Source organism: Trifolium pratense, linkage group LG2 (genome assembly GCF_020283565.1).
Source record: "Trifolium pratense cultivar HEN17-A07 linkage group LG2, ARS_RC_1.1, whole genome shotgun sequence".
Classification (NCBI taxonomy): domain Eukaryota; kingdom Viridiplantae; phylum Streptophyta; class Magnoliopsida; order Fabales; family Fabaceae; genus Trifolium; species Trifolium pratense.
In genome coordinates, this window is record NC_060060.1 from 52,575,113 (window position 1) to 52,595,045 (window position 19,933).

Below are 19,933 nucleotides of genomic sequence, written 5' to 3' on the forward strand. Positions count from 1 at the left end.
TATAATAAATAACATTTTCCTATTCAAATCTATACTTTTTTTTATAAAATTCAAAATCAATAAAAAAACATTTATCATCAACTCTGAATCCATCTTCACAATTTAAGGACTCGTTTGACCTAGCTTTTTTTAGAGCTAATGCAAACAACTTATGCAATTTTTATATATTATTATAAGTTTGTCAAGGTAGTTTATGATAAAATAGCTTATAAAATTACAATTTTCACTAGTGTGAACTTATAAAATAGCATAAAACCTAATTTATATTGCATAAGCTCTAAAAAAAGCTAGGCCAAACGAGCCCTAAGTCTTTTATCTAACCTTTTTTTTGGTTAATAGTTTTTTACCCCCTGTAATGTTGGTGATTTTTGCTTTACACCCCTGTAAAAAAAAATTGCTTTTACCCCCCTGCAATTCAAAGTTTTTTTGTTTTTAGACCCTCACTGCACATGTAAATATCTGACTGGACATTTAGATGACATGACTTGCCTACATGTCAAATTATTTTATTTTTAATATTTTTTTAATGCTAGCTGGATATTCCCTCTTTCATTAACACAAAAAAATATTAAATTTCCTTTTTTAACAAATCAAAAAAAATTGAAATATACAAAATAAAATTAAAACATTCATCTTTCTCGTTGTTCCATAGAAACCCAGAGCATTCCCTCTGTTTAAAATTTTGCTCCTTCATCTAACAACAACATTCCTCGAACCTACCTTTTCATCTTGTCACATCTTCTCCATCTTCTTTGATTTACCTTCTTCTTCTTCTCTCTCTCTCTCTCTCTCTCTCTCTCTCTCTCTCTCTCTCTCTCTCTCTCTCTCTCTCTCTCTCTCACGCGTTCCTTCTGTTTCTCGCAAGCGTTCGCACCACCACCACCATTTTCTGGGGTTTAATTTTGATTTGTGATGTTCCTTTCACCATCAAAATAGAGATCCATGCCACTAACCCAAATTCATACCACGAAATCAACAGCGACGACAACGAAAACGAAATCGATGGCAGATCTTATTCATCATAATCTGTTCATTAATTTCGATTTGTGTTGTTTTTGGTGTTTTAGGGTTCGATTAATGTTTGTGTGTTATGATTTTCAGTTTTGCAAATCTGTTCGTTAAGGATTTTGTAGAAAAATGTTTCATTTGGTGTTTTGGATTTGCCTCAAGGGAATGATTCAATTGTTCCTCTTGCTGCAACTATCTTTGCTCTTGGTGGTTGTCGTTTTAATGTTTTTTGTTGTTAGATGAAGAATAAATTTTCATTTTCTGGGTTTTTACTTCAGGAGGAATGTTGTTAGATGAAGGAGCAAGTTGTTCTGGGTTTCTATGGAACAAGGAGAAAGATGAACGTATCAATTTTTTATTTTGTATTTCAGTTTTTTATTAAAGGAAATTTAATATATATTTTTGTTTTAATAAAAAAGGGAATATCTAACTAGCATTAAAAAAATCAAAAACAAAATAATTTGACATGTAGGCAAGCCATGTGCAGTGAGGGTCTAAAAACAAAAAATCTTTAAATTGCAGAGGGTAAAAGAAAAAAATAATTTTACAACGGGGTAAAACAAAAATCACCAACATTACAGGGGTAAAGAGCTATTAACCTTTTTTTTTTTTTTTTATCTAAGCATCTCCCATATTATTTTGACCTTATTTATTTCTGAAAAAGTCTTTTATATAACCTTTTTTTGTTGTTGTCATTCAAATGCAATTACCACCAAGTTGACCAAAATAAAATCTAACGGCTATAAGTATAAAAGAAAGGAAAATATGAAAAACTAGACGTTACTAAGTGCAAAGTTGGATCCACCACCACACCTAGAAAAACAACTTACCTTATATATGATTAATTATATAGTAATTATTAATTAATAATAAAAATTATTATTTTTTAACAAAATTATTAATTAATAATCAATGCTACACAGAAAAAATTCATACTCAAATAAAAACCACAATTCAGTAACGTTTCAAGAAGGAGCCTAGTGAAATAGTTTCAATTTCATTCATCATTTTTTTTTCATAAAGTTTCAATTTCACTCTCTTGAATGCGTTTGTAGAGAAACAAATACTGTGTTTTTCTGTTTGTTATTTTTGTTAACTGTTTTCAGTTATGGCTGAATCTTCAACTTGTCTTGTTCGTTCTTTCTCAACTCCTACAGAAACTAGTTGCGTAACACACGAGGTTAGTTTTCGTTTCAAAATCTCATCTTTATCTCGATTTTGTTGTGCCCATTTGTTCAATTTTAATGGGTTTGTTTTGAATTTTTTAGTTACTGAGAAATTTGTTATCTTTTATTTTTGGGATTGGTTTTAGTCTTTAACTGCTTTTTTTTTGTTTTTTGATTCTAGATTTTGTTTTTCTAATCTTTTCTGCAACTTAATATTTTGTTAATGCGTTAATTTTTTTTTTTTTGAAGAAACTGTTAATGCGTTAATATTATGATTATCATTGTATATGTGTTTGATTATAACAATCTTGTTTGATCCTTTAAAAAAAAACAATCTTGTTTGTAATGTCTTCAATTTTCATTGCAAATTTTTGATATTACTTTATGTTTTCCGTCGCTAATTATTCTATAATTTAGCCTCCTCATGTTGTCCTTATCGAAGATCGAAATAACTCTTGGGTTTCTATGTCACTGGTAAATTCATTAATGTTTATGTTGTTGTTCTGTTAAGGATGTTTTGTTTTTATTTTATCAATGTTCATAGCTAGAAATTTGTTTTCAATTTCCCAGTTTTTAGTCTCTGATGTTTTGTTATATTAATATTAAGTGGTGTTTTTTTTAAAAAAAAAATAGGGTAACCCTCTTCGTGCTCTTAGTGAATCGATATCTTTTGGGAGGTATATGTCAGAAAGCTTGGATTGGGAGAAATGGTCAGCATTCACATGTAATCGCTATGTTGAGGAAGCTGAAAGATATTCCAAACCAGGTTCTGTTGCAGCCAAAAGAGCCTACTTCGAGGCTCATTACAAGAGAAAAGCTTCCCAGAAAGCAGCTGCATTGGTTGAAGAAGCAAATGTTCAAGCTAATCGAAATTTTGATTCGGAAATTTTGGAACGAAACGGTACTGACTCATCCGCTCAGATTAAGTCAGAATCTGACAACATTGAGATTGCCAATGAAGAGAGAAATAAAGATAACCATGTTGTTGATTGTGGTGATGATACAAACCAATGTAAATTCGGTGATGTACAAGATGATTTTGAGATGAAGTCAGAAGCCGACAACATTGAGATAATCAATGAAGAGATGAATAAAGATACTGTTGATAACCAAGTTATTGATTCTGATGATCGATGTAAATGCGATGTTGGAGAAAATGATTTGGAGATAAAGTCAGAAGCTGAAAACACTGAGGTAATCAATGAAGAGATGAATAAAGATACTGCTGATTACCAAGTTGTTGATTGTGATGATACAAACCAATGTAAATGTGACGACAAAGAAAATGATTTAGACATTTCCGAGGTGGAAGGAGCAGAGAAAGTCCTACATCCTTGCAATGCTATGAATCTTGATGTAGAAAGTTGCACGTTTGTTGATAATTCTAATAAGCTTGATCATGTTGAAGTCCATGAGAATATTGCCATCCCCATTGAAGAGAATGTGCCTGATCCTGTAATTTTGTTTGCTTTCTTTCTTTGTTTTTTCCTCTTCACACGAGAAATTTTGTGTCTGTAGCCATTTTTAATATTTGTCATTTTGATTCTGCAGGGCATTACTGGTCAGGAAGTTTTGGCTTTGCCAGTCAAGGGAAGAGAAGAAAATTCTTCTCCAAAATCATTGGCCGAAACTAGGGTTAACAAACTGCCTCATTCCTGTGATGTAAGGAAGGCTTCTGCCGCCCTACCACCCAGAATCAGAATAAACAGCAGTTTGAAACGCGAGAATGCTATTGGAGATGCAGTTGAGAAGAAGAGACTAACTTTGCGGTCACTCCGCACGTCGATCAATCTTCCTTCTAGCACCGGTGAAACAAGCAAAATAGCTGATGCAGTTTTACGACCCAGAAATGGCATGAACAGAATTTCAACAAGTAAGAACTCAGTTGGAAGCTTAGTTGAGAAGAAGAGACCGACTGCATCATCACTTCACATGTCAATCAATGTTCCATCTGGCACTGGTATTGCAAGTAAATTAGCTGCGGTAATGCCTAAACCCAGAAATGGAATGAACATTGTTCCAAAAAGTCCAAGTAAAACAACTAGTAAAACAACTGTAAGGTCACTCCACATGTCTATCAATCTCTCTTCTAGTGCCGATGAGACAAGTAAAGCAACTTCAGTGATTGAACATAACAGATATACAAAAATTCATTGTGATCTGCCCAAAGTTCATCCAGCGACATCACCAAAATCAACTAAGGTATTAACTTATCCTCTCTTTGTTCCTACGTACATTTATCTTTAGGGTTAACAAATAAACATGAATTGAAATCAAAGTCGAACTCGTTAGAAATTGTGCCGGTTGCTAAGAATTTTTTCCCCTTCTTTAGGCATCTCATGGTTTGTTAAATCAAGCTCCAGCAACTCTTCCTTCTCAGGGCAAGAGGTATTTATCTTCCGAACCATTTTTTTGCTGTTAATGTGTTAGAATATCATGCAAATGAGCTTTAGCTTCTGCTGTTTACATCATTCGAAAATTTTGCTAACATGGTCACATTTAACTATGTTAGGACTGAAAGGCCACTTAGCAAATCTGTGTCTGGAGATGTTACCGTTAATGCGAACAGCTGCCTGAAATCTTCAAGCACCGCCAAAATAATCCCCCGTCCCCCTACCATAACATCAGCTTTTAGATTCAGAAGTGAAGAAAGAGCAATAAAACGCAAAGAGGCAAGTTCTTATCCCTGTTCAATACACTAACCATGCACATTATGGCACTACTTAAGGTCACATTATGGCACTACTGAAGGTCACACCATAATATCTTTTCCATTTTTCTATTTCAGTTGTTGCAGATTAAAACTCAGCAGATGAACAAGAACTTGCCGCAGAGCAGTGGCTCTAAATCCAAACTAAATGATGATGGGCCAAGCGGATCACAATCACCAAAAAATCAGATTAGAAAGGTATATTTACTTGTTACTTAAGATTTTGAAAATGACACCGTTAGCCACATTCTATTTAACAACTGTAAATGTCCTTTTGTCGATTCATCTAGATGTTTATCAGCAGATTTAAGCCACATTCTATTAATCATTCTATTTAACAACTGTGGCCTTTTTATTTATTTTTTTATTTTTTATTTTTTTATTTTTTTTGAAAACTTGGTATCCGGCCTTAGGACCGACTAATCCAAGTGGACCAATCCCACCGCCCACTTGCGGGGGCCCCGTTTAAAGCCAGAGTTTTTTTTGCTCTGTATGGACTTAACCCACCGAAATTGGCACCAGTGGGAATCGAACCTGAGACCTTGAGAGGAGCATACTCCAAGGGCCCAAGCCAACACCACTCGACCAACCCCAAGTGGGTTGTGGCCTTTTTATTTATATTTTGAAGGATGTTTGTTTTAGACATTCTATTCATTTCAAGACAGGCGATATGTTTGTTGGGCTGGGATATTTTTTGTGATTATTTTACTGGCAATTTTATTTTATTCTGATTGATTCTTATCTTCAATTTTACTTATTTGTTTTTGTCCAGATATCAGTTGCATTGCCCCGGTCACCAAGACAAGTGAGGCAAGCAAGTTGTAGTTCTAGTACAACAAAAAGCGTGGGAAATTCACGGAAGCCTCCAATCAGCACCAATAATTCCAAACGTATTGCAGAAAAAGATAACATAACAAGACAATCAGGAACTTCATTATCAAATACCACATGGGAAAATGCTTCTCCAAATATTCAGCGTTGAGAACATGAAATTGATTACCCTGAGACTGTCTTTTGAAAAACATGCTGGCGAAGATAGTATACCGAAAGTTAATACTCTGCTTATGATTCGATTCTAAGAGGATCGTTTGGAGGTTTCATGCATGCCGTGATATGTTTTCACAGTTTGTAGGAAATTTTTTAGACCTTTTTTTCTTTTCATTTTTCTAGGTATGTCTAGGCTTCAATAAGTTTTGAACTAGGAACATTATAAAAAGAAAAGAAAAAGTTTTGAACTAGGAACATTATAAAAAAAAAAGTTTTGAACTAGGAACCTTTCAGTGTTAGAAAATTAAATCTGTAACTAAACTAGGTTTAGGCTATATACCTAAAGGCTATATATACCTAAAGGTAACTAGGAAACATGTATATGCTATAATGCTATATATTTGGCATTAATTTGCATGAATGAAATTACTATGGTTTTTTGTTTTTGAAAAAAAAAAATTACATTTGCTAGTGATTTCACCACTTTGCTACTAACCAATTCAAATCATAAGCACTAAGGTACATAAATGTTTTCTGAGAATGTGTTAAAAGCACCTTACCCTTAAAATTTAAGGTCATACATTAGTTGTTGTGGTGGTGTAAACTTCTCTGTTCATATTACCCCTTTTATTTTTAGAGCTGTGTCAATTTTATACACATATTTAACAACAAATTTCGACAATAATTTATATGGTTAACATAGTTCAAACAACTTATATGGTTAGTCATACCCCTAGGAACAGAAAATAGAAACTACAGTACGAAAAATATTTGGTCCTTTATACTTTGGTTAACCCGAAGTTACAATGCATATTTTTTTCACGCAAGTCCTGGAACAAAATAAGTAAGAAGGAAGCAAGCTTATTACTTAAGCTTAATATTTATCACCCCCTACTTTTATACATGCTTTAATATCCAAATCCTTGATGACAGGAAAAAGAATCCCCCAATCCTTGTAATTGTTCAATAATAGTAGATGTAGTTGGCTACTACAAACATTGAATCTGTCATTTCATGCATGAAATTCTGATTTTTTTTCTGAATAAGCAGGAAATATCAGTCTGATCATGCTATGAATAGACCTTGATCAATTACTAAATAATCTGCTGAATCATATAAGTGATTTGGAACTTCTGTGAGAAGCCCTGGATCATAATACTCAGACATTCCTATATTCGGCTGACCAAAGTTCATATTATGCCAATAGAAATATAAGTCCTCGTCCAAAGGTGCTGCAGAAGCAGCCTCGCCTCCGAAAAGTAGGTTTCTTTGGTAAGACTCTAGATCAGAAATGCAACTGAGATTATTAGATGACTGTGTTTTTAAGCTGAAATTAGTAGTTGAAATGGGTTGTGAAGGTTGATCATTCATCATAAGGTTTCCGGGTCGGAAAGGAAAGGTGTCAACTGAACTTCTTATTGAACTCACTGAACTAGTATAGTCTTTCTTGTAACCAGAAAACCTAGGTTTGGTTTCTATACAAGCAGCAACATCTTGCTCGGTTATAGAGGGAGTTGAACTAATTGAAGCAATTGACTGTGATTGATCAACTTGAATGTTATGCTTCTTACCATGGAAAGGCAACAAGTTGAAGTTGTCCTCTAGATGAACAACTGGCTTTTGTTCTTTCTTGAGCTGTGATTTTGGAATATCAGTCCAAGAATACGGTATTGACATGGTGCAATCAAACGCTGCATGTTTTCTTTCTGATTCGAGCGAAGCAAAAGGTTGAATATTTGTATCAGTGATGTTACCAGTCAAAGGTCTTGCCTTTTCTGCAGTGGTGGAATGTGGAACAATTCCTTTGGGATTACCTTCATGACTTTTAGTTTCCATGTTCTGATGATGTAAGGTTCCTTCTGAATAGTTGCATCTGTCAATTGAAGCATCGTTTTGTTGCTTGATTGCTGAGTTCGGAAAATTGAAATTTCCTACATCTTTTGAAGGTAAATCAGAATGCTTCATTCCACTTGGGGAAGATTTTTGTTCGTTATCTTTCTGAAGCCTACTCAAGTAAAGCCGGTATTTCTGCACATAAATTTTTTCTTATCAGGAACTTAAGTTTCAAAATTGTAGAAACATCGTATTTTCCTTTTTACTTCAGTTGTTTTTGCATTTATGCACTATTCTATTAATGTGAAAGCTGTATTGTAAATCTACTATAAGCAACATATACACAAAGTTTAATCACACATACAATAAGAAATATCAAGAACAATCTAGATGCTTATCTGAATGAAAGATATTATACATGTTTCTTTCTAAATTTCTATAGGAAATTATTCAAGAAGTGAAATTATAGAATCACCTGCAAGTGGCTAGCAACATTCTCTCTACTCAGCCATGGAACATTCATCAAATCTAGTATTTTCTTCGGACCAACTTCTGCCAAACAGAATTCACTTGTTACACATCAAAGATATGATGATGACTGTATTAACAAACAGCTTGGCAATCACGCCTGAAAATCTTATTTACAGCTTATTTTGGCTTTTGTAATGATGTTATCCTTGTGTTAGTATTTAGAAGAGCTTATGAAAATAGTTTATAATTGTCCATTAGTGGTTTTCAACTTAACTCACTAAGTTTTCTAGGATAGTTTACGAAAACAACTTACACATCTTATATATAAAAATAGTTTAGCCAAATTCCCTTTTGGATTAAAGAAATAGTTTATGCATGAGCATTTATGGAATAAGTACTTATTAAATAAGTGCTCAAGTTGTTTACTCAAACAAGCTCGTTTAGGGTAGTGCCTAGGTTTAGCACACCAATTAGATTTATAAACGTCCCGACTCTGAAAAACATTTTAGAGAACCTTGACAAGAAACTTACTATCAAAACCAATCTGATTCACTGCTTTAACAAACTTCTGATGAAGATCTACAGACCAAACTACTCTGGCTTTCTTTGAGGAAGATGAATCGAGAAATTCTTTGTCGTCGTGTTTGTTATCTAAATCTTTTCTTTTCTTCGTTGTGGTCATATCTTCTAAAGCAAACAGGTTCCCCTCCTCGGACAGTTCTGATCCATTTGTCATCAAGTGCATGCTCTCAAAACTCTCGAAATTTTCAAAGTCTCTAACCTCGTGTATCCTTTTTCTGAATACATGTTGCCATATATTTCGCAGCTCTTTCATCCTTATAGGCTTAAGGAGATAATCACATGCTCCGTGTTGAACGCCTTTCATCACCCTGCTTGTTTCTCCATCCACAGACATCACTGAACAGCATTGCAAAGTGACTTGTCAGAGCATTTGATCAAAGGATTACAATGTTATCATTGAACAAAAAACTTGAATATATTATTTGATAGAGAACTGACTAATGACAGGAAGATCCATTTCAAGTCCAACGTGCTCAAGAAGTTTGAAACCGTCCATGTCGGGCATGTTTACATCGCTGATCACTATATCGTATCCGTCTTTCCTTTCACGAAGCAAGCTTAGAGCATGTCTTGCTAAGCAACACGTCGTCACTGAAACAATTACCAGAATAGAGTCAGAATGTTAACTGAAGATGTGCTGTCATTACAAAATTTGCTAATTCTGTCAAATCTCACTTATATTAACAGAGTTAGAAACAATGGAAAATGTAACAGAAAAGGAATTGGAATCCTACAATTTGACTGAATAATAGGCTACTTATTATGCTTTATTATTACTACTGTTAGTGTCAAATTGTTGAGCTCTAGCTTTTCCTGATCATAGGTGCCACATATGGTTACATTGAATTATGTCATTTTCTTAAATTGTTGTATGTGTCGACATGTCAGTGTCTGTGTCGTATCTGGTGTGTGTCCATGACACTGCTAGTGTCTCTGTCACATTAATCCTAGTACATGTTATCAATGGATTACCAACATTGGTATGTTAGTTCCAAAGATACCATAAACAATGCCAAAAAAACAGTCAAACTAGATTAGCTAGAATCAAATTTGCTAAGGGAACTCCTTTATTCCTTTTTCTGTCTTTTAAAAGTAGCAGACATGGAAACAGTAACACAGAACCCTAAGCTAATAATTTGGTTATAACCCTTCACCATCTAATATTTCAAGATTTTCTTCTTGAAGATTGGAAAGGATTATACTTTGAAATTTCTTAATATTAATTTACCAGGTAAGAGAAAAGCTATTCCCTCATGTAAGTATAAGAAAAAAGTCAAATGTATTCTGTCCATATTTGGATCAAATACATTTGAACTTTGTTTTTATATTTAAGACCGGATGAAGTAAAACTTAAACAAGGACAAATTTGAAGAAAAAAACAGAAAAATGATACATATAGAATCCAAATAACATAAGTTTTTAACTATTTAAATGCCATCAATTTTTCTATATGCTTATTTGAACTTTGTAGGAAACTGAACCATAACTGTATATTATATAACTCAACAACACACTAAAATTCAAGAATTCAAGAAAAACATGATCATATTTAGCAAAGAATTTAAGCAAAAGTACAAGAAAAATCTATGTCAAATTTGAAGATCCATAGTAATACTACATAATAACAAAAGAGGCAAAAAAACCAGTACTGTGTTGAATCAAACAAACCTTCATAATTACACTTTTTAAGCATCTTTTCAAGGATCTTAAGCCATGTTGGATCATCATCAACAACAAGAACTCTTAAACCATTAGGAAAATCACGCCGAGGCGAAGAAAAGCAACCATTATCCATGTCTTTGAGAGACAAAGCTAGTTCTGTTTCAGTTCAAAAAAGTTTTGGCTTTCTTTGTTGCCTTATAATAAGCTCATAAGTTAAAAAAAAATATATACAATACAGAAAATGCACACAAACAACAGAGAAAGAAAAAGTTAGAGAGAGTGCAACAAGGAATATTGGTGGTGCTAGATAAGTAAAAGTTCATGTGGTGTATGTTAGTATATATCCTTTTGTACAATACAACAAGTTCTGTTCTGTGCTAAATATTTTGAGAAACTAGGAACAGTGAAGAAGGTTTCATTAGTTTAATGAAAGGTAAGACAAAAATGTGTACGTGACATGAGATGAGAGAGTTTGTGACATGCCAAACTTTACAGCCGAAAGATGATGGAAATTAGATTGAGACATTTGGTTGATTTAACATAAGGTTTAGTTGAAAAATAAACTTTATTTTTTGTTGAGATTATGAAGAAGACATTTCAAGTATCTCTTAAAATATGCAAAAACTAGCTCAATTTATGGGAAACGGAGTATACGCAGTTTTTTTTTTTTTGAAAACTTGGTATCCGGTCTTAGGACCGACTAATTCAAGGGGACCAATCCCACCACCCACTTGCGGGGGCCCCATTTAAAGCCAGAGTTTTTTTTTTTTTGCTCTGTATGGACCGGAGTATACGCAGTTACTGCATTAACACAGTAATTATTGTAGACCATTCGATAAAAAACAAACGATTAAGATCAAAACCGTGTTATTGCTATAGACCATCCGATAAAAAATGAATGGTTAAAATCAAAATTTTGTGAAACTATATTGAATAAATGATAGCTGTCTGATCACTTTTTAATGGTTGAGATTGACTACTGCGTGTGACAGTTACAGCAGACAATCCGATTCCAATTTATGTAGGACTATATACAAGCCCTATATATATATCTACTACCAAGGGAAAATAAATAGTAATGTTTTTACTTTTCTACTAGAATCCGCCTATAGTATATAGTTAGTTACCTTAATATATAGTATGATATAGTTATGCTGTTATGCAAGATGTGTGGTGGTGCTTGTTGTGGTTTATTTTAATGGGTCATGCTAACCAGTGTCCCCGGGGCACTAGTTAAGGATATAAAAGGAGTAATTTTTGCATTGAAAAGAGCATTTTTTATACTTATAAAAAGTAGATTACACAATTTTCAATACATTCATACTTTATTTAGCTCCTTAACCAGTGCCTCAGAGGCACTAGTTAGCATTTTCCTATTTTAATAAGTTAATGAGGTTAGAGTGGGAAATCTACGGTTTACATATCACTAGAGAAAGACAAGGAATAAAAACTGGCCAGCTTCTATTTTGGAAAAATGCATGAGACAGGAATTTTATCAACAAAAAGTAAAGTAAAGAGACAGAAAACATATAAAGAGGACATGTCACATCTATTTTGTCTCCTAATTAAGTATTAAATTATCTAACCAAAGAATTAGCATAGTTAATTAGTTACTCTCAGAATGATTCGTTCGAAAAAATCTGAGTTTGATTTTTAGTTGAAACAATCTCCAGTTATAATTTATTTACTTCGTTGCCGAACTATAGATTATTAGAACCCTTTTTCTAGAAACTAAAGAGTTAATTCCAAAAAAGTAGTAAGTTATCTTCTTAATTTGTAGACAAGAGCTTTTTCAAAACAAATAAACCAAACAAGTTCATAATATTTTATGTTTATAAGATAAGTTATTTAAGTTTAGATGATTTTTATGATAATTTTATTTAAATTTTGTATAAATAGAAAAAGGAAATACACAGGCTTGAAATTCCATTCTATTAGTTAATGAGTGAGGAAAAAGTTATGGTGGTGGAAAGGCACGTGGAATGCATTTCAAAGACAAGATCATGGGAAAGTTGTTGGAGGTAAGAAGAGTAAAAACATGTAATTGTTTGACATGTCCTTAACATCATTTGAAGTTGGATTTCCTATTGAATTCAAACAAATAGATAAAAGTGTCCACACCTTCAGTCCTTCACTCATTGAAATGGATTAGTACTCTGTCTGTACTCTCCTTATCCTATGTGATTTTGTAGACCATTTTTAAATAGGTCTTTGATTTTAAGAATATTTTAAAAAAAGTTTTTATTTTTGTTAAATTTTATTTATATATTAGTCCTTTTGAATGTGGGCTTAGACACTAAATTAATAGTAAGTGGATAAAGTTAGACACTAAATTATATAGTAATTTATTAAAATATAGGAACTTAATTGATAATAAGTAATTAAATATAGAGACTAACTCGATAGATTAATAAAGTCATAAACCTTAAAATATTCGTAAAGTTAGAGACTTATTTGAAAATATATTACAGAGTATTTATCCGTGCTTACATAGTATATATATATATACACAAACCATTTATTCAAGCTTCCTGCACTTGGATTTTATCCCTGATTTAAGTTGTCCAAATGTCCAATACCTTAATTAATGGAAGTGGATACATGAAGCAATAAGTTCCTGTGCTTTGAAACAACTTCACATGTATGATTTTTATAATCAACTTTATGCTTAATAATTATTGTTTCCTTATTTTCACCATTAAAATCTAATATTTTTCTCATAAATTGTAGTTCAACTGACAACAAAATGCTGAATTTATTAGGTCAGACGTTATGATTGGAGTTCTAACTCAGACTCCCATGTATGTATGAGTTTGTGATGGTTTTACCATTTCGTCTATGTACCAACAAAAATCTAACATTTTTTGTTCTTCTCATTATATTTTTGAACTAAAATATTAGTGATTAATATTTTTTAAATAACTTGGTATATGATATAATGATGAAAAAATATTAATATCGATGTAATCGTAAGAAAACTCTCTTAAAAATTTCAACTACATGTCATACCACCATATTTTAGACCAAACATTTGATGGAAAGACAAAAACTATCAAATTTTAAAATAGACGATCAATTCTACAAAATGTTAAAAATAGAGGACCAAAACTACAATAAAACCTCAACTTTACATGTTTAATGGTGCAATATTATGTATCGTATTATCTTTGCAGAGATTAATATGTCAGTTATAACTCACGACCACTAGTTAAACTAGAATACCTTGAACCAATACTCAGAGTATTATAAAAAAACAACAAATATTAAGAAATAAAAAGAAGAATTGATAAAAAAAAATCAATATTTAATTTTAGAAAAGTACTACTAATAAAGTAGGACAGAGACATTCTTCCATAGACACATGATTTAGACACACACTCACAAATTAAAATAATTAAAACAAGGGTTATGTTAACGTGTGCCCTAAGGGCACATGATAAGGTATCCTGATATAGAAATACTGCATTTAATAATGTAAAAAATTTAATGATAAAAATAAAAATGCACAAGTTCTTAGAAATAATTTCTATATTTGCTTCCTTAACATGTGCCCTTAAGGGCACAAGTTAACATTCTCCTTAAAACAAAAAGAAAATAGTCACATCAATTAATTTTACTTTAATCATTTTATCTTTTTTTTTTCTTATGTGAATGTGCCTAAGAAAAATTTGTTTAGGTTCGTGCCTATACAAGTATTTCTCCGGTAGGACCTTTTTTTTTTTTGAATAAAAAATGACAACTTTTACGTATATAAAAATTGTACGTTCATGTTAACAAGTGCTCGTGTTTTAAACCGTGATTTGAACAAGGCAATGTTAAACCTCCCTCCAGGGGTGGCCCCTTATGGGGTGGGCAGGGTCATGGCCCGCCCCAAGATTTTAATTTTTTTTCATAGGTATACTATTTAGCGGCGGTTTAAACCCCCGCTAAATAGTCTGTTTAGTTTGTTACTTCCCAGTTTGCGGGGGTTTCAAGTACCCTCAATTTGGACAACCAAAATTCTTTAATAGGTTTCTAGTTTGCAGGGTTTTCCAACCCCTTCTATTTGGACGACCCAAAATTCTCCATTATATATTAATAATTCAAGAAATTGTTTTTTACCCCAACAATTGTCAATCTACCCCAACATTAATTTTGAATGAACGAATTTACCCTCATATATAAACTAAAACCCTAAAGAAAAAAAATTGGTTACCGGAACACTGCTTTCTAATTTTTTTTTTACCTGAACACTTTGGAAAAAAGTGTGCAGGTATGTAAAATTTTTACATATCAGAACACTTTTTTCCAAAGTGTTCCGATAACCAAATTTTCTTCTTCAGGGTGTTAGTTTATATATGAGGGCAAATTCGTCCATTCAAAATTAATATTGGGGTAGATGGACAATTGTTGGCTAGAAAAAAAAATTCATAATTCAAATATCCTTTCTTAATTTTTTTTTTGGAGCATCTCTTCTAATATTTTATTGTTTAATATTTATAGATATTCTAGAATGTGTAATTTATTTTGTGAAAGTATTCAAGTATATTTTTTTTGGAGAAAAAAGTACTCAAATTTTTATTTAAAATAAAGTTTGTGTATAAAAATTCATGTTTGATCAATCTTTTGTTAAATTTTTTTAAATTTATTTATTAAAGATGCTAATGGTCCACCTATTGACTCCTTTTGAGATATCCATTTAGACACATCCTCAACTAGAACATCGACCCGTGCAGTGCACGGGTCTGATTAGCTGTAAGTTATATAATGATTAAATAAGATATGATAATTCCAATAATGTAAGGTATATGAAAAAAGTTGAGTAACATTAAACGATAGTTCAACAATTATTTTGAAAAAATATTCATACGAAGAAAATTATGTTATATTACAGAAGACTTCCTTATAGACCACATTCGAAGTCTTAGTCGTATCTTCACCGTCGTCATCGATGATCAATATTTTTAATCCTTTTCTAGAAGTAACTCTTGAAATTGCAACATACAACTGACCATGTGAAAACACTGGCGACGGAAGATATATCCCAACATGCTTTAAAGATTGTCCCTGACTCTTATTTATAGTCATCGCAAAAGAAATCATTATAGGAAATTGTTTCTGTTGAGATTTAAAAGGAATTATCACGTCAGATGGTATCAGAGAAAATCTAGGTATGAAAACCTGATCACCAATATTACTTCCTGAAATAAATTTTCCTTCAAAAGCACGTTTTCTCAATCTTGTAATAATAAGTCTTGTTCCATTGCATAATCCTAATTTTTTATTCAAATTCCTTAATAGCATAACTGGAACTACAACTTTAAGTCTCAACTTGTGATTTGAAAGTCCCGACATAGAAATCGTGGTCAAAAATTCGGGAGTATAAAAATCATCCACTGTTTGACCGTCTACATTTTTGTGTGAGTGGAGTATCATAACTCAAATATGTTTTTTCTTCACCAGGAATTGAATCCAGCATATAATCATTTATTGTGTCGACTATTGAATTTTTAGGAGCTAGTATAGCTCTATTTTGGAAATACGTTATATCGTTCATGTTTTGTAAAAGTTGAGGATAAGTGCTTTCAACGGTAGAAGCAAGAGGATCACCTGAATTTGGAATCAATAAATCTGATGGAATGTCAAGTTATAAATCATCGTCGTTATCGTCTTTAATTTCTCCATCGCCAACACCCAAAATCCATTCAGAAAACAATCTTCTTTGTTCGACGTCTGCACTCGAAGCACCACCGAGAAGCCTCGTGTTTTTACTCAATGTTAAAACTTCACAAAAATTCCAAAGAACCGAAAAATTAATAGTAGCATGAACAACTTCTGGCCTTGTACCTTTGGATATTACTGGTAGAATTTGTCTAAAATCTCCGCCAAAAACAACAACTTTTCCACCGAAGGGAATGTGTTTATTTTTTTTCATCAACAGGCTTGAGAATATATTTTAAAGTTCGATCAACAGCTTTGAAACAGTGTTTGTGCATCATTGATGCTTCATCCCATATAATGAGCTTTGCTTTTTGTATTAATAGCGCCAAAGGGCTTTTAGGAACTATGGTACATGTTGAAAACTCGTCAACATTTAGAGGAATACAAAACCTTGAATGTGTTGTTCTACCGCCAAGTATAAGCAATGCAGTGATCCCACTTGAGGCAACTGTTAAAACTATCTCACCTTTTGAGCGTAATGCGGCTGACATGACCCTCCAGATAAATGTCATCCCTGTACCGCCATAACCATAAAGAAAAAACACACCATGTTTGTTTTCGTTAACCCTTGTCATGATTGTGTCATATACTTTACGTTCCTCTGAAGTCATAGTTGACATCAATATAACATGTTCCTCGGCTAATGATTGTCTGTTATAATTCAATTCGTCGTGTATTAAACTATTTTGTATACCAGGAACTAATTATGTGTCTGCTCTAGACATTGGAGGATAATCTTTTAAACTCTTCCCACAACTACGTAATATCATCTCAATATCTGCTAGTGCATATTGTATTAATTGATCATCGGTTAACATTAAATCTGCAATGTTAAAATTAAAATAATGAATGTGATTAGTGACATGACTATGGTTGTGTTTGGTTGTATTGCAAAAAAAAAAATTGATTTAGCAGAATTGAGTTTGATAATAACTTTCCAAATCACACGTGATAATAACTTTCCAAATCTCACATGATAATTCTTCTCTAAATTTATGATCCGATAGAAAAAAAAAATCATTGATCAGGAAAGACATAAAAATATTTCGTGATGAATAATATAGTCAACAATAATTTTGATATAATATACTTTTAAAATTGATGGTGCTTATCAATTATTGCACATAATTTTAATCACAATTGATATATTTTCTATAATGGTTGGAAATATTGTCTTGCACTGAAAGGTTGCGGGTTCGAATCCTAATCAAGACAAAATTGTATTATTTTTGAATAAAAATTGCAAGATAAAATGGAGGGAAAACGAGGAAAACAAATTAGGGTTTAGAGTTTGCTTGTGTATACAAACTTATAATATAAAAGATATGATATGTCTTTTTTTAGTAATTTTTTTACATATTCAATTTATATTCGTAGCGGCATGTCCCAACTTTTTTGGCTAGCTCCGCCACCAACTCGCTCCATCTCTCTCTAACATTAAAACCCCTCCATCTCTCTCTATAACACTAAAACCCTTATAAGGTTTAGTGACTCATCACTCATGCCATGTCATGATGCCACTGCTGTTTCCTTTCTGGCATGTAAATATTGACTCCTAATGGATTATTATGGAACCAAACAAACAAAGTAACCGAACTAAGAAAAGAAACATATAAATGTGGAGGGACAAAAAATACTCAAAGGTTCTCTCCGTACGGTACTATTCATAATGCTGCGTCTTTTCCACACTTTTGTTTATTGTACAAACTATGGTTTACGTTTTTAAATTTGTTTTCACATTTGTCTCGAATGTATTAAATAGCGAAGGCATGGTTAGAACCGATTCCCTTCATGTCCTAAATACAGGAGCTTTTAAAGCTCTAACCACTATGCTATCACTTGATTCTTGTATATATCTTCCTTCACTAATATATATATTATAATTATGTAATTTTATAATATACCAAGGATATATTATAGTAGTTTCGTAATTTTTGGAGAGAGACGCGGTCCACCTCAGTCCTCCCCTAATTTCGCCACTTGTATCAATAGATTAGTGGTAGCCTCTAATATTTTTGAATGCAAGGTGTTTGGTTCAAATTCCTACAATGTATTTTTTTTTTCCTTCATAATTATTCAAATGAAAGATGAGAATTGAAATTCCCCATATATATGGTGACTACTAAATAATTGTTGGGATTGATTGCAATGTAAGTCTCACATTGCTAATGAAGGGAAAAAGGTCAAGGAAATTATATTTGAGAAATCTCACATTGTTTAGAAAAGTGAAGAGTGGAGGAGTTCAATGCTATATAAAGAGACCTAAAGTTCCTTGTTTCAACACACCAAGTAGTAGCACTTGTAAACACTTTAAGTTTATATTTGTGTCTTTTCCTTTTTTTCTTATGCTCTTGTTTAAGAGTTTTGAGATGTAGTTCAAATATTTACTTTGGAGAGTGTGGGTGTACTGGGATCATGGGGTGGTTGAGAGTGAGTTTATGTGTTTATTCTATGAGTTTAATTGTTGTGCACTGTCGGTGTAAAGATTCTTTACACATACATTCAATGATATGTTGCCACATCATTTAAGGAATGTGACACATTATGTGTTTTTAAATATCATACATGATGTGTCAGTATATTATTGGATGTATGTGTAAAATAACTTTACACTGACGGTGCATATAAATTAAATTCTTATTCTATATGTCTGTTTTTTTCAACAATAACTAAAAACACAAACAAAAAATATCGAATTATGCCACCATACGATCCATAGAGTCATACATACGTGCACCATAGTGAATTAGTGACGCAATATTGCCAACCAATTTAAATTACTATCCAATTATTATTATTTAAAAAAATAGAAATATGATGAATGATGAAATGAAAAACAAAATGTGTGCAACTGGTAGAGGCCACGATACCCTACAAATACAACGTTTGAAGGCCAGGATAGCTCCATTTGTTGCGCATATGAAGAAGGGATAAGGTTGCATATGCATCTACTTTAAAACTTTTAAAAAATTATTTAACTAAACCAATTATCACTTAATTAAGTTCCATGATCTACAGTCAGAGTATTATTAGTTAATGTTTCATTTTTTAAAAATCTTGCTTTTGGCAGCGCACTTTAATTCTATTTTGAATTGGACTTCAAATGACTACTCAAACTTAACATAACAAACTGTATTTTACTTTGCTTAATTATTTGGTATACACCTTATTTGAATATGTATCGGTACATTACAGAGAAAGATAATTTTGTTAGGTTTATAAATGATATTTATTAATTTTTAAACCTATTAAAATTATCTTCTCAACGGTATACCAATACAATCCAAATTATGTTTACGAGAGTGTTTACCTTTCATTCTATGTTATGTAAGCGTGTCACTTCACCACTTCTAAAGATATATGTATCATTTTAAATCTGACACCTGGATAATTCTTGAGTTTGGAAGCATGGCTTTAGTGGTAGCTACTCTGTTAAGTCGGTCTACTTGGCACTTACAAGTGTGGATGTTGTTTTTAAGTCAATTTCTCTTTTGTTGCGTGTGTGGGAGTCTTGAGGTCTCTCAAGAGCGGTAATATTCTCCTAACCATTACTTTAGGATAGATTAATTGTTATGGAGACTAGTAATTTAAACGTCAAAATATTTATAGATACGTTTCAAGTATTAAACATCATCCCTATCGTAAATGTCAGTCAAATGCGGCCATCCGATAAGCACTTTTCGACCGGTGGTCATCACCGTGAGTCTATGAGTTTGGTTGAGAACACTTTTCATCCGTAAATTCTCTAGAGAAAGGTTCCCACTTTCAAGTTTGTGGGGTAAGAGGCAAAGGTTTAGGGAAATAAGCTAAAAAA

The 19,933-nt window shown here is 32.4% G+C and overlaps 2 protein-coding genes and 1 pseudogene across 3 annotated transcripts; 1 reads left to right on the top strand and 2 right to left on the bottom strand.

The window, feature by feature from the left end:
* The first annotated feature begins 1,815 nt into the window (after window positions 1-1,815).
* On the top strand, window positions 1,816-6,525 carry LOC123908539. Its single transcript, XM_045959210.1, has 7 exons — window positions 1,816-2,188; window positions 2,808-3,629; window positions 3,726-4,376; window positions 4,507-4,562; window positions 4,687-4,846; window positions 4,963-5,082; window positions 5,657-6,525. The coding sequence occupies exons 1-7, from the start codon at window positions 2,117-2,119 to the stop codon at window positions 5,864-5,866; spliced, it is 2,091 nt and encodes a 696-aa protein (XP_045815166.1). The 5' UTR covers window positions 1,816-2,116; the 3' UTR covers window positions 5,867-6,525.
* Window positions 6,526-6,630: 105 nt separating this feature from the next.
* Window positions 6,631-11,527, bottom strand: LOC123908540 (two-component response regulator ARR11). 2 transcript variants are annotated; one of them, XM_045959211.1, is made up of 5 exons: window positions 10,426-11,527; window positions 9,196-9,348; window positions 8,707-9,093; window positions 8,180-8,256; window positions 6,631-7,899 (listed from the first exon to the last, which is right to left on the bottom strand). In XM_045959211.1, the coding sequence occupies exons 1-5, from the start codon at window positions 10,550-10,552 to the stop codon at window positions 6,937-6,939; spliced, it is 1,707 nt and encodes a 568-aa protein (XP_045815167.1). In that variant the 5' UTR covers window positions 10,553-11,527; the 3' UTR covers window positions 6,631-6,936. The 2 variants fall into 2 exon arrangements, with proteins under 2 accessions (XP_045815167.1, XP_045815168.1); XM_045959212.1 differs by having other exon boundaries at window positions 8,180-8,253; window positions 10,426-11,023.
* A 3,761-nt stretch (window positions 11,528-15,288) lies between these two features.
* On the bottom strand, window positions 15,289-16,937 carry LOC123909883 (annotated as a pseudogene).
* Between the last annotated feature and the right edge of the window lie 2,996 nt (window positions 16,938-19,933).